At 40.7% G+C, this 14,738-nt stretch overlaps 1 protein-coding gene across 1 annotated transcript; it reads right to left on the bottom strand.

The window, feature by feature from the left end:
- Nucleotides 1-2,294: 2,294 nt before the first annotated feature.
- LOC132829815 (gap junction beta-3 protein-like) lies at nucleotides 2,295-12,121 on the bottom strand. The gene is made up of 2 exons (XM_060847179.1): nucleotides 11,975-12,121; nucleotides 2,295-6,557 (listed from the first exon to the last, which is right to left on the bottom strand). Exon 2 carries the CDS (start codon nucleotides 6,527-6,529, stop codon nucleotides 5,765-5,767), a length of 765 nt encoding a protein of 254 aa, XP_060703162.1. The 5' UTR covers nucleotides 6,530-6,557; nucleotides 11,975-12,121; the 3' UTR covers nucleotides 2,295-5,764.
- Nucleotides 12,122-14,738: the final 2,617 nt, after the last annotated feature.

Raw genomic sequence — 14,738 nt, 5'->3', positions numbered from 1 at the left:
CAAAGGGATAGCCATGCGCACCCATATGGGCCCCAGCTATGCCTGTCTCTTTGACAGCTACGTAGAACAGTCCATCTTCTGTAGTTACACCGGCACCACTCCCCATCTCTTTCTCCGCTACATTGATGACTACATTGACGCCACCTCGTGCTTCCGTGAGGAGGTTGAGCAATTCATCAACCTCACCAACACATTCCACCCTGATCTTAAATTTACCTGGACCATCTCTGGTACCTCCTTCCTCTTCCTGGACCTCTTCATCTCCATTAATGACGACCGACTTGACACCGACATTTTTTACAAACCCACCGACTCCCACAGCTACCTGGATTACACCTCTTCCCACCCCGCCTCCTGTAAAAATGCCATCCTGTATTCCCAATTCTTCCGCCTCTGCCGTATCTGCTCCCAGGAGGATCAGTTCCATTACAGAACACACCAGATGGCCTCGTTCTTTAGAGACCGCAATTTCTCTTCCCACGTAGTCAAAGATGCCCGATAACACATCTCATCCACATCCTGCATCTCCGCCCTCAGACCCCACCCCTCCAACCGTAACAAGGTCAGAACACCCCTGGTGCTCACCTTCCACCCTACAAACCTTCGCATAAACCAAATCATCCGCCGACATTACCGCCATTTCCAAACGGACCCCACCACCGGGATTTATTTCCCTCCCCGCCTCTTTCTGCCTTCCGTGAAGACCATTCCCTCTGTGACTACCTGGTCAGGTCCACGCCCCCCAACAACCCACCCTCCTGTCCTGGCACCTTCCCCTACCACTACAGGAATTGCAAAACCTGCACCCACACCTCCTCCCTCACCTCTATCCAAGGCCCTAAAGGAGCCTTCCACATCCATCAATGTTTTACCTGCACATCCACCAATATCACTTATTGTATCTGTTGCTCCCGATGCGGTCTCCTCTACACTGGGGAGACTGGACACCTTCTAGCAGAGCGCTTAAGGGAACATCTCTGGGACACCCGCACCAATCAACCACACCGCCCTGTGGCCCAACATTTCAACTCCCCCTCCCATTCTGCCGAGGACATGGAGATCCTGAGCCTCCTTCACTGCCGTTCCCTCACCACCCGACGCCTGGAGGAAGAACGCCTCATCTTCCGCCTTGGAACACTTCAACCCCAGGGCATCAATGTGGATTTCACCAGTTTCTTCATTTCCCCTTCCCCCATCTCACCCCAGCTCAGCACTGTCCCCATGACCTGTCCTACCTGCCTATCTAAACATAGAATATAGAAAAATACAGCGCAGTACAGGCCCTTTGGCCCTCGATGTTGCGCCGACCCAAGCCCATCTAACCTACACTAGCCCACTATCCTCCATATGCCTATCCAATGCCCGTTTAAATGCCCACATAGAGGGAGAGTCCACCACTGCTACTGGCAGGGCATTCCATGAACTCACGACTCACTGAGTAAAGAATCTACCCCTAACATCTGTCCTATACCTACCTCCCCTTAATTTAAAGCTATGCTCCCTCCTAATAGCTGACTCCATACGTGGAAAAAGGTTCTCATTGTCAACCCTATCTAAACCCCTAATCATCTTGTACACCACTATCAAGTCATCCCTAAACCTTCTTTGCTCCAGTAAAAACAGTCCCAAATGCCTCAGCCTATTCCTCATACGATCTTCCTACCATACCAGGCAACATCCTGGTAAACCTCCTCTGCACCCGTTCCAGTGCGTCCACATCCTTCCTATAGTATGGCGAACAAAAGTGCACACAATACTCCAGATGCGGCTGCACCAGAGTTTTATACATCTCAACATGACCTCAGGACTCTGGAACTCAATTCCCCTACCAGTAAAAGCCACCAATAAAATCTTCCTTCCCACCTATCCACTCCACCCTCTTCTCTGACCTATCACCTCCATCCCTACCCCCATTCACCTATTGTACTCTATGCTACTTTCTCCCCACCCCCACTCTCCTCTCATTTATCTCTCCACCCTTCAGGCTCTCTACCTCTATTCCTGATGAAGGGCTTTTGCCCAAAACATTGATTTTCCTGTTCGTTGGATGCTGCCTGAACTGCTGTGCTTTTCCAGCATCACTTTAATCTAGAATCTGGTTTCCAGCATTTGCAGCCCTTGTTGTTAACCTCTTCCCTGGATTTAATTAGGGTTCTTTCTACACAAAGAAAAACTTGCGCAGAGATTGAGAAAACAATTCTACATGTGCTGAAATCTCAGCAGTTGGTTGGAAACTCTTAAACATGGTGCTAGGTTTCTTGCTGAACAAAACAAATTCAGTTTGTGACTCCATATATTTAAAGCCATTTATTTAGAAAACGTAGACAGCAGTAACAATATATCAGATGTACTAAATATGTAACAAAGATAGAAAAAAATATATACTTTTTGAGAATCTTTATGTCTGAAATTCAGACTCCAGAGATATTTCCTTCTTTTGACACACAGTTTGAATGGGCACTTCCAGTCACAGTTTGAGTTTTTCATTGCTAGATACGATCTAATAATAGATAATGACACCATTGCCCTTTCAAGTTCAAACATTCAGCTTTCTCTTATGGGCAACTACCAATTAGGGGTAGCAATTTCTTTCATAAAATTATTCTTCATTACATTATTATTACATAGAATGCTCATGGTATGGAGTGTAAATGGTGTGATGTCCCTAATGTCAGTGAGCTTCACTGTGTGGCTGTGGTCCTGAAAGGATGGAACTAAAGACTGATGATTTGGATTTACAGTAATAAAAGATTCTGGATTTTGGCACTGGATATCTAAGTTAAACAAAATCTCAGTGCTGAAGGATAATTAAATTTATTACAGTGGTTATAATAATGGGTAAAGAGTGACATAGACAATGTCTCTTACATGTTTAAGGTTTTGGGACTCCATTGATAAGAGAACAATGGGTTATTTTGCAGAGATATGCTCATGAGTCTTGGCTCCATCTTGGTAACTTGGGTATGGATTGCAGTATGTACAGCCAGAATATCAGGCCAAGTCCAATTTGACAGAGCTTGTACTGAAATCTTATTGAAAATAAATAATAAGAGATTCTCTCGTGCACAATCTCAGCCATATTTAATATCTGCAATCCATGATTAGTGCAGAAAATTCAATAAATATTAATATAAAATGGTATCAGTTGGGGAAATCAGCACATGCCTAGTTGTCAAATCACATGTTATACTGTTAAACTGGGGCTTCCATTTACAACTGAGTTTATAACAGAAATCATTTGAAGTGTTATCATCTCGCAAGCTTGAGCAGTGATTGAGTTGTTTACAGATTCTGAGTCCTCCATCAGTTCTCTGCAATGTTGTAACCGATAACAAAGATCAGTTAGATTAAGTCTGAATGCTCAATCTTGTTTTGATTTCAATAGATCATACCATGTCAACAAGTCACTCCCCCTTTTCAGTGAATGTCATGAGGACCACTGCAGAAATTCGAGGAAATTATAACAATACAAATCATTTAAATCTGTAACTATCTGTATCAAGAATAATGATGTACCCTATTGATATGGTTTATTATGGGAAAATTTACAAGTAAATCCAGTGATGAGGGAATGGTAGTAATAAAAGAAGCCATGACTAATGATTGAATGACATGATTTCAAATTACACTGTGGCATCTGGTTTATTGATATTTTCATTTTTTAAAAAAATGTTGGAATTAAAAAACTCTTTTGAATAATAGTGACCAAGCAAAAACCCCTTTAGTTTGCTAATGTCCGAACTTCAGGCAAGGCTTTTTTATCTTGAAGAAGGATGTCTGTATGGTACTCCAGACTTATTGCAATATGGAGTAATGAACTAGCCAAGTCAAAGAGTGTGGTGCTGGAAAAGCACAGCCGGTCAGGTAGCATCTGAGGAGCAGGAGAATTGACATTTTGAGCATAAGACGTTCATCAGGAATTCCTGATGACGTGTTTGTGCTTGAAACTTCGATTACCCTGCTCTTTGGATGCTGTGTGACCAGCTGTGCTTTTCCAGCATCACACTCTTCGACTCTGATCTCCTGTAACTGCAGTCCTCACTTTCTCCTAATGCAATAGATTAGCAAGCCACACAGTTGAATGCTGGGGAATACATTCTGGTTTTACCAGTGATATAAACACATTTTGTAAACAAATATATAAAGTAAAAGGAATAACACTATATACAGCCTTGATTATTATTTGATTCAAATTGCAGTGCCTTCTGTCTGCAGGCAGTGTAGCAATTTGTGCCAAAGGTTTTGTTTCGTACGCAGTACAATTAAAATTGTTTTTGTTGCAATTGGCGCTGTTAATTATTTAATCTGGTATCCATATGTATGTATTGTGCCATTCTCTTAATCTTAATAATGATAGTTGCGGGGGAAGACAGACCCGATCGCACTGAGTGTCATCACTGACAGTGTAAAACTGTTGATAATGCATATGCAGCTCTCCAATAAATAAGAATTGAATGCTAATCTGGCAGTGATGTATTTTTCCATTCTCTATTTTCTGTGCTCCATGTGCTTGTCAGCACCACACGATCTACATACCAGACACTTCTTTCATCACTCATATAACCACATTCCCGTCATCTCTCTCTAATAAGAGAACAGCCCTATGGTCTGGGAGGACCATGGCAATGTTCCTCTTTCTCTGCCTCTTGATATATTACCACAAAATTTCCAAACTGTTGACAACTGCAGCATCCTTATTTCTAAAACTTGAGTATTCACTGTCACCCGGCTCAAATCTCAAGAAGAAAGAAATGTTTGGATTTGTCTTGTGCCTGTTTTCGCTTGTAATGTAGAAAATGTGAGTTGAATTGTGGACTGGAAGATCCCACAAACAACACTCTTTTAACATAGTTGCTCACCAGGAATTATTATTGACCAGAATTATCTACCCAGCTCTTCTTTAAAATGGTGCACTAAAATCCTTTACATCCACCTGAGGAGGCATCAAGACCTTGACTTAACACCTCATTAGAAAAGTGGCACTTCCAACAATACAGCAATGTTTCAGCACTGAACTATCCAGTTTAGATTGCTGAGCTGAAAATCTGAGGCATGTTCAATGGTGACTGTATAAATCAAGTTCTGTTCCCAATGTTTATAATTTTGGAGATTTTTTTGGAAACACTTTGTGAAATTTTCTGCACTTACAATAAGAATCATTGATTTATACAGTGCACTTTAATCAGGAGATTTTCTGTATTCTCTGTACTGGCATATTGTACAGTTCATGATGTAATTTGTCTATTATTTCAAATATCGCATAATCCTCCACAATACTTCTCGCTTTCCTTCTGATAGTTCAAGATCTCCTGTTGCAATTGTTCTTCGTGTCCAAGTATGTTAAACCTGTCGTGGTTATGTGCTTTCTGCTCTTCACTTGCTTGCCTATGCTCTGCTCATGTCCTTTTTACTCTATTGATGAATTAATTTTCTCCAAATCCTGAACTGTCCCTTGATGAGTAAGCTCTATTCATGCTGTTGCTTATTCAATGCTAATGTTCCATAAGCTATGGATCTGCTCGTCCAATGAAAATACAAACTTGAACAATGCTTCCACTTTCCATTGGTGACTTGTCATCGTAAGGATGTGGATTAATAACCTTAGAGTTAATTCAAATGGCTTTTGCAATACTTGCTCACTGAGTCTTATTTGTTTATAAGCATTGTATCTCTTCTGGTAAAAATAAGAACATTTTGTTCATGTTAAGCTTTTCCAAAACATGTCACTGAAAAAGATGTTGATACTGATTGACAACAGTGCTTGTTAGGCCTTGTGGATGTATTCCTCCAGACTAATTCCATTCTCGACAGTATCATTATGAAGGAGTCTTCCTCTTGGCTTTGCTACAGTGTCTTCTTCCCTTTCATTTTTCCTTTTGCAACACCGAAAACATCGTTTGAAGAGAAGGTATAGTATTTCAGAAATGTTAAGGACGGTACAAAGAGCTGATCCTCCAACCATGAAGTATGTGAAGATCCTTTTCTCCGTTGGTTTGGCAATATAACAATCAACTATATTTGGACAAGGGAACATGGAACACTTGACAAGGCGAGGTAAATCAAAACGATCATAAATTCGATGGAGTATATATAAGAAAGCGATTTCGAAACCAGTTTTAAATACTAGACTGATCAAATAGGTCCACCAGAGCCCACCATGTTTCTTCCCTGTATTTTTGTACAATTGGGAACAATTCTCGCCATGCTTCAATCTGTGCTTCCGCTCTCTCTCTTTTCGATATGCCACATGAAGGACAACCATCAGGGAAGGTGTGGTGATAGAGATTAGTTGCAGAGCCCATAACCGAATGTGGGAAATGGGGAAGAAATGGTCATAGCAAGTGTTTGGACAGCCAGGTTGCTGGGTATTGCAATCAAAGTCACTCTGCTCATCGCCCCACACGCTTTCTGCTGCCACCACATAGACCAGGACTCGAAAGATGAATACTACAGAGAGCCAGATCCGTCCAAATCCGGTTGAATATTTGTTCACTCCACTGAGCACACCTTGCAGGGTCCCCCAGTCCATTGCACCTGGAATGTATTTACTTGTCAATCTAAAACAAAAAGAACAGCAAAAAAAACTGAACAACTGCTTTTCATGTTGCATCTGTTTAACTGATGAGTGATATTAATATTGATGAACAGAATGGATGGTACAGGGAAAGCCAAACCCTTGAAGAGACAATTTTAGTTGAAGTTATGTCAGGTAAAAACACAATTAGATTGTCTGCCTATATTCACATTTCACTGGTATCAATGACATGTAACAGTCAGGAATACATTAACAGGCAACTGTTCCAGGATGAGTTAAGTTCAAACTTCGCTGGGCGAGTTGGGTTCACATTTCCTTCAGACAGTTACTTCACCCTAAAACTGTGTTCTAAGATCAACCCAAAGCACGAGGAATCTTTTCTAGAGAGTCACGGAAAATGAGATGATGCAGCAAAAGCTGTATTATCCAACATCTGTTGAAAAACTATTGCGAACAATGGCTTTCATAGAGTATGCAATAGGTAAAAGGAAATCTATAAACACTAGCTTTAGTTGCGTTTTTGAAAAAAAATTTGAGGGTCTAAGAAATATATAGAGACAAAAGACTACGGTTGATCCTGGATTTAAAAATCAAGACCTTAAGCATAGATTTATGAAGATGGAACTGTTTTTAGTATGGAAAGCCAATGATATGATTTAAAACTTTATAATAATGAAATACATAGTGTAATAATTCGGTAAGAATCCTTAGCATTATCAAAAATATTGCAGATTTACACGAGTTCTAATAACATCATATTTTAGTACGTCACTCCCACATAATAAATGAAAACTGATAATGGATTTTTAAAAGTTTGGGACTTGATTTTAAAATTATATATTTCCCGTTAAAGAGGTGCTACTTGAACTTTTATCAGTGGGAATTAACTGCGGCAAAAATTTGCACATTTCATAATGATAAGAACAAGGTCAGTGCGGTAAAGGATAATGCCACCGAGAAACAGGATAGTCAGGAAGATTAGCGAAGACAGGTGATGAAAAGAAGATTGTGAAATGTTAGTAGCAAGCTTAACAACTGCTTGGCTTTGAACAAGATCTCCAAAACCTCAGTGCTAACTTTTTGCTGACCCAGTTTGGGAATGTAGAAGTTCCTTCCTCATTCTGACATCATGTTTAGAAGGGGAAAAATTCTGCCATAGCCCAAAATATTACAAAAGGGCAGAAGAAATATGTCCAAGTTTGCTGGTGACACCAATTTAGATGGCACAATAAGTAATGATGGTGGGAGTACAAAGTTGCAAAATAACCTGACTAGATTAAGAAAATAGGCAAAATGATAGCAGATGGAATTCAATGTGGGAAAGCGTGCGGACATCCATTTTAGATTCACAAAAGTAGACTGGGCTATTTTCTAAATGATGAAAAAATTGTAAGAATGAGTAAGAGGAACATAAGTCCAAGTGCTAAAACCATTAAGGATTAGTGGACAACAATAAAAGAAAAGGCAATGGGACATTGAAACTGGATTGAAAAAGTGATAAAATTTATGCGAGTTATAAAAAGTATTGGTTTATCCATTTGGAGCAGTACAATCTGTGTGGAGTTTGCACACTCTCCCCGTGTCTGCGTGGGTTTCCTCCGAGTGCTCCGGTTTCCTCCCACAATCCAAAGATGTGCAGGCTGGGTGAATTGGCCATTCCAAATTGGCCATTGTGTTAGATGTAGGGGAATGGTCTGGGTGGGCTGCTCTTCGGAGGGTCGGTGTGGATTTGTTGGGCCGAAGGGCCTGTTTCCACACTGTAAGTAATCTGATTTAATCTAATCAATCCATTCTAAGCACTGCAGAAGGATATGTTGGATAAAAAGCATTAAATTACAAGACCAACTTGTTAAATTTATATTTCCTGAATATAGAAGATTAAGTGGTGACACAATTGGTATAATCTATATGAAGATTAAAAAGTTACAAGGGTCATGTAGAGAAAATTCATTCCTTCTGGTGTGAGAGTTGGGCATAAGGGACATAGTGTTAAAGTCAGAGCATGTTCGCACAGGCAATGGAATGTGGGGATTTTTCCTGATTTGGGAATGTAAATGTTTTGATCAATTCAAAATTTCAAAACATAAACTGCAAGCCTTTTTTTTGGCCATCTGACAAGGAGTTACAAAACTGACGTGGGAAGATATTGATAAGATATTGAAAAGCTATGATCTAATTGAATGGCACTACAGGACTGATGAGCTGAATGGACTGATCTTGTTTAGACGTTCCTAAAACAAATTATTTTGTGTTTTGGTGATATATGTAAACAGGGTTGGCCAGGTCTTGTAAAGGTCAATAATCCTATTGGGTGGCGATTGGAATGCTGAGAGCATATTGCTATTGGCTGTGTGCCTTTAACACTTACCAAACAACTATAGTACTGAGGATGAGTGGTGATGATGCACTGCAGTACACTGAAGCTCTGGGGTGCAGCACTAAATGACAAAGCATGAGTTACGGCTTTACTCACCAGCTTCCTCACTTACAGGGCTAATTTTCTCTGATTCAGATTCTAATGCAGTCCATGCCATTTAAATTGGTCTGCCATGTTGAAGCCAATGCATTTTGCCTGCTATCCAAAAGTAGGTTAGACTAATGGTGAAAATTCTGGATTTGACCGAGGTGGGGGGAAACCATGCTTCTTAATGACATTTACCATTGTAGCTTTACAGATTCTTATAGATGGAGACAAAAGATTATAGGATCTGTTTGGAAGAACTTTTTCTGACCAATAATTAGATTACTTACAGTGTGGAAACAGGCCCTTCGGCCCAACAAGTCCACACCGACCCGCCGAAGCACAACCCACCCATACCCCTAATACTATGGGCAATTTGGAATGGCCAATTCACCTGACCTGCACATCTTTGGACTGTGGGAGGAAACCCACGCAGACACAGGGAGAATATGCATACTCCACACAGTCAGTCGCCTGAGTCGGGAATTGAACCTGGATCTCTGGCGCTGTGAGGCAGCAGTATTAACCACTGTGCCACCATGCCGCCCACCATTCCATCAACATCAATTATCATTCCATCAACACTGAAACACATAATCTGGTCACTATCACATTGGTCTTTATGTAAGATTGCTGTATGCTGTTTCAAAAATGCTTAATTGATAGTAAAAAGCTTTGATATATCGTACCAGTGGCAGGCATGACACCGTGATTTTTTTTGCTATAAATTCAGTGTCTTATGATCCTGTTTCACAACTACCTGAAGAAGGAGCAGCGCTCCAAAAGCTAATACTTCCAAATAAACCTTTTGGACTATAACCTGGCGTTGTGTGATTTTTAATTTCAAAAACTCAGTAGATTTTGAGTACTTACTGCCGTACTTTGAAATACTGTCATATTTATAAATTAGGAAATGCAACATCCAACTTGCAGACAGCAAAATTCCACTGACAAAAGGGTGGCCAGTAATGGGAAGACTATTTGTGTTATCCATTATGGGTGAGGAACAAATATTGGCCAGAACACTGTGGGACAGCTCTCTTTGAAATGGAGTTATTTACATTCACTTGAGAAGATGGATATTTTTCTGGACTTACCCAAAAAAAAGCAGACTTGTCAGCAAAGCGTTCTCTCAGCAATGTGCTGGTGAAGTTCCTGAAATTAACCTTGAAGCCATTGCTTTCTAGCTTAGTCAGAAGTCTCACAACATCAGTTTACAGATTTATTTAACATCACAATCTTTTGGGGCGCTGTTCCTTTGTCAGGTGAAGTGACCTCCTAAAGCTTGTGATTTTAAATAAACCTGTTGCACTCTAACCTGGTGTAGTGCGACTTCTGATTTTGTCCACCCTAGTCCACACCTACACCTCCACATCATTTCAAGCTTAGCTAACCTTTTACAGATTCTAACCAATTTCAGCCTCACTGCAGGTCAATGGACAACTGCTGCAATTGTGAAAGAATGACATAGAGAGCTCATGGGACTGAAATAGGAGTTATGCTACATAATTGCCTTAAAGTCTGAAGTGGTAGCTGTATGAAGTAACTAACGATGTGACCTTCCTGAAATGTTATATGTTAACAACCAGTACCCTTTCCCAGATATAAAGCTGTTAAAGACTTGTGGAGGCATTGACAGTGTAGGGAAATTAATATTGAAATAAACTAACCTTAATGAAGGCCTAAAAGTCGATAGGAAGAGAGAAAGGGAGATTCATCCACATATTAGTAACAGTTCAGCAAGAGTTTTAATTGCCAACAGAGGGATGATTATTGAGCACTATTGCGAAAACCAACAGCTGTGTTAAATCTCTCAATCCAACAAATGCAAATTATTTTCAACACAGTTCTCTCTCCTTGGCCAAATCTGAACTACAGCCTTTCAATTCATTGTTGATTCAGAGGAAGGGACAACATATGCACCAGCCAGCTTTAAATTAATATTGCCAGAGGTTCTGGGAGACAAATTGTTTTTCAGCTTTGATGGCATGCGATCTGGAACTGTAAAAAGACAGGGAGAGACAAAATCCCCTCAGAAAAGCTTAACTCAGTGCCTTTTATCAATTAAAGATGCAGTGCCAAGCATCTGGGTATATTTTAGTTGATTCAAAGCAACTTGTAAAATTGTACTCTCATACTAACATCTGAAGGATTCAGGTTTCGGGCTGGAGAGCTTCCTCTGAGTATTTTATATTTTCAAAACAAAATACAACTAAACAATAAATCATGGCGCAGCGGCCTGTCGTCATTATACCATCAAACATTTTTGAAAGTAATGATTTAAACTGGTGGACTTTCTGTTTGGGGAAACCCTTAAAATACATTTCAATTACTTATAGGCACAAAATGTAAACAACAGCAAGCTTTAGAAACATAGAAAGAGGGTAAGCAGGAGTGTTATGCTCCTTAATCATTGACAGGCACAACTTCAAATCACAAGACAGTTCCCATAAAGTGCGGATTAACGTACATAAATCAGACTGCCAGACTTATTGTTGGAGTGAATCTGATTAAATTTAGTTGGCGTATTCTTTGGAAACAATTCAGCAGTATTTCAGGTGCGCTGATTGACTGTGCCTGTTTTAATTAAAACGCAACATCCCTTAACTGAATAGGGTTCGACAAGGAAAGACTTAAAATCCCCCAAGTGATACACCTTTCTTTCTGCTCTGGAGATACTTCAGATTAAATGTAAGTAAACATACCAGTGCCCAGACTTCAGCCTCATTTCCCCTCACTGAGGGGGCTCTCAGATTGGAGGCTGTTTAAAATGCCGATCAAAGATCGAGACCGGATCTTCCCTGAACTGTTTCTGTAACTTTGTCATGTGAAGATACGAATTTAAAACAGTTTACAACGTTAGCTCAGACAAAGACCAGTCTCAAAAGATAGGCTAGTTCTTTCTACCTTGTTCCACGTCTGATTTGGACAAGGAGATCTCAAAAGTAGACAGAAAGTGTGTTCAGAGGAATACTCACCGGCGAATTCGACAGCTACAACTTCCAAGCCCCAGATACTATTGAGAACTGGTGTCTCCGGTCGCTCGCGGACAATCTATTGGCTGGGTTTCAGTTTTGCACTTCTCATTATTCTAGGGTGTGTCCTGATGTTATTTTCTATATGACACGGCATTAAATAGGAAATCTTTTTTTGTTGCGTTACAGGTTTACAGGCAAGGTGTTATTAGCCTATAATGTAATGTCTCCCCGAGGATAACAATCCACAACGCTTAGAAAAGCGTTCCTGTTTTATTTGGAAAACTGCCATTTGCCAGTGGATTTGAAGACTTAGTTCTTATTTTGCTACAAATCACAGAAGTGGTTAGCGGAAAGTTTCTAAACTCTGCTGTGTTGTAATTATATATTTTTCAAGGCACTGTTTAAGTGCACTTCACAATTTATTTTTAACCATTCACAGCCTGCGATAGTTTGAAACACTCTCAGTATGTTCTGGATGTTAAATAAAGCATTCTTTACTTCAGCCAAAAGTGAAGCAAGTCTATCTTCTGAACATCTTCAACCCCAGTTTGACACTTTCATTTTCTTCATTAAATAAACGTCATTGTGATAAGACTGACAATTTTGAGTTCTGAGGCAGGCATACTTCACCTGAAACATTATCACTGACTTCTCTCCTCAGATGCTGCCTGACCTGCTGTGCCTTTCCAGCACCGCACTTACCAACTGCTGTATTGGTGGTCAACAGGGTGCATTTTACTAATTGGAATCAGGAAAGGTTAAACTTTGGAACAAAGAATTTCTGCAATGTTCATATATCAAACGTTGGAGCTAAATAATGGGGAGCAACCACTTCACAATTTACTGGATGTTTGGTGGTCAATGTTGAGTCCGACTTACTGAGTTTCAGAACCCTGGAAACATCTAGTCTACCTGATGCAATTGATTAACAAGATCCAGAAACGGCATTCATTTTAATTTTATAAAGGTCACTGAACTTGAGAATTCTTATGGAGCAGTGGGAGCATCCCTATCTCTGAATTTGGGCCTGAATTTAAGTCCGATCTGGACAGATTGATTGGAAAATATCTCCTCACTCTGAGCTGGGACTGGTGTGGCTCAGTTGGTTAAAGTATCTGCTTGCTTAAAAATGGGCAATTCTGAGTTCAAATCCCAGTAGTGCCTGTGCCACAATGTAAACACTTCACTGTTAGGGCTCAGATTGTACTGTCCCTACCTCTGAGCAAGAAAGTTCAAGTCCCCTCTGCTCATGTCATAACCTTTCTGAATGGATTGATTTTATGGTGGCTTTTGTGTAACGCTAGTATCCCTCCCACTGACTCAGGAGGCCTGAGTTCAATTCACACCAGCTCCAAGATTGTGCAGTGACATCTCTGAACAGCTTGTTGAGAACATAACTTCACCCTGAACTGGTAGTGTCCCTATCAAGGACCAGGAGGCCAGGGTTTGGGTTCAGGTCTCACCTACTCCAGTGATGTATAATTACATCTCTGAATGGGTTGATTGGTTAATATCTCCACTGAAAATTACTCCTGAAAACTTTGAGGAAGTAAAATCAGCAAACTCATATGGAAAAAAGAACAAGGAGAGTCAAAAATGAGTAAGCAATTTACTTCATGGAAAGCAATTTCAATTCTGAGTCAGTGGGTTGAGGGCTTGAGCAACACTTCAGGGTACAGTAATCCCAGCGCAGTATTGATGGGGCTCTGCATTGGCAGGTGGTCTAATTTTCAATTGCGAAATAATCTGTAATTCTCAAGTGAATATTAAAAATACCTTTCAGTGGCAAGCAGGGGCATTCTTGATGAAGGTAATCACCACTCCCCCGACCTGTGCAACCAACTCCATCAATAAAACTTGTTATTTATTTCATTCATGCTCATGGATAGATGTTGGCAGACACATTCAAAATGCAGCTATATTTTTTAAAACCCTACATCGGATAGAAGCTTTATCACGTACCTTGACGATGTGAAGGATGCTATACAGATGCAATATTCTTTAAGTAAAATGCGGTATTGTGATGTTGTTGCTTTCCTGCTGATGGTGCTGTTGCATGTCTCTTAGGTGCTCCCTTAGGATTGTGGGTGACTTGATTTTTTTCACTTTGGTTTGTTGGGTTCTGAGATGCTTGATAAGTCCAATATGTGATCTGTAATCCTGCCCCTACAGACATAGGTGGTCTTTGAAGGATTGGGTAGGTAGGTAGCTTGGAGATTTTGTGGACTCACGTCAACATCTTGATTTTTCCCTTAGCTCATTCCTGACAGAGTGTTTTCATTGTTTGGAAGCACTAGCTTTCAGAGCGCTGTTCTTTCATCAGGTTATTGTGTGATCTCTAACTTTAAATACCCCAGTCCAAATCATGACTTCCATTGTTTAGTGCCTTCTGAATGATTCTGGATTAGTGGTGCTGGAAGAGCGCAGCCATTCAGGCAGCATCCAAGGAGCAGCAAAATCGATGTTTCGGCAAAAGCCCTTCATCAGGAATAAAGGCAGAGAGCCTGAAGCGTGGAGAGATAAGCTAGAGGAGGGTGGGGGTGGGGAGAAAGTAGCATAAAGTACACTAGGTGAGTGCGGGAGGGGATGAAGGTGATAGGTCAGGGAGGAGAGGGTGGAATGGACAGGTGGAAAAGGAGATAGACAGGTAGGACAAGTTTGGACAAGTCATGGGGACAGTGCTGAGCTGGAAGTTTGGAACTAGGGTGAGGTGGGGGAAGGGGAAATGAGGAAACTGTTGAAGTCCATATTGATGCCCTGGGGT

Source organism: Hemiscyllium ocellatum, chromosome 30 (genome assembly GCF_020745735.1).
Source record: "Hemiscyllium ocellatum isolate sHemOce1 chromosome 30, sHemOce1.pat.X.cur, whole genome shotgun sequence".
Classification (NCBI taxonomy): domain Eukaryota; kingdom Metazoa; phylum Chordata; class Chondrichthyes; order Orectolobiformes; family Hemiscylliidae; genus Hemiscyllium; species Hemiscyllium ocellatum.
The sequence above is the reverse complement of the archived record's forward strand: the minus strand, read 5'-3'. Positions and strand labels throughout refer to the sequence as shown.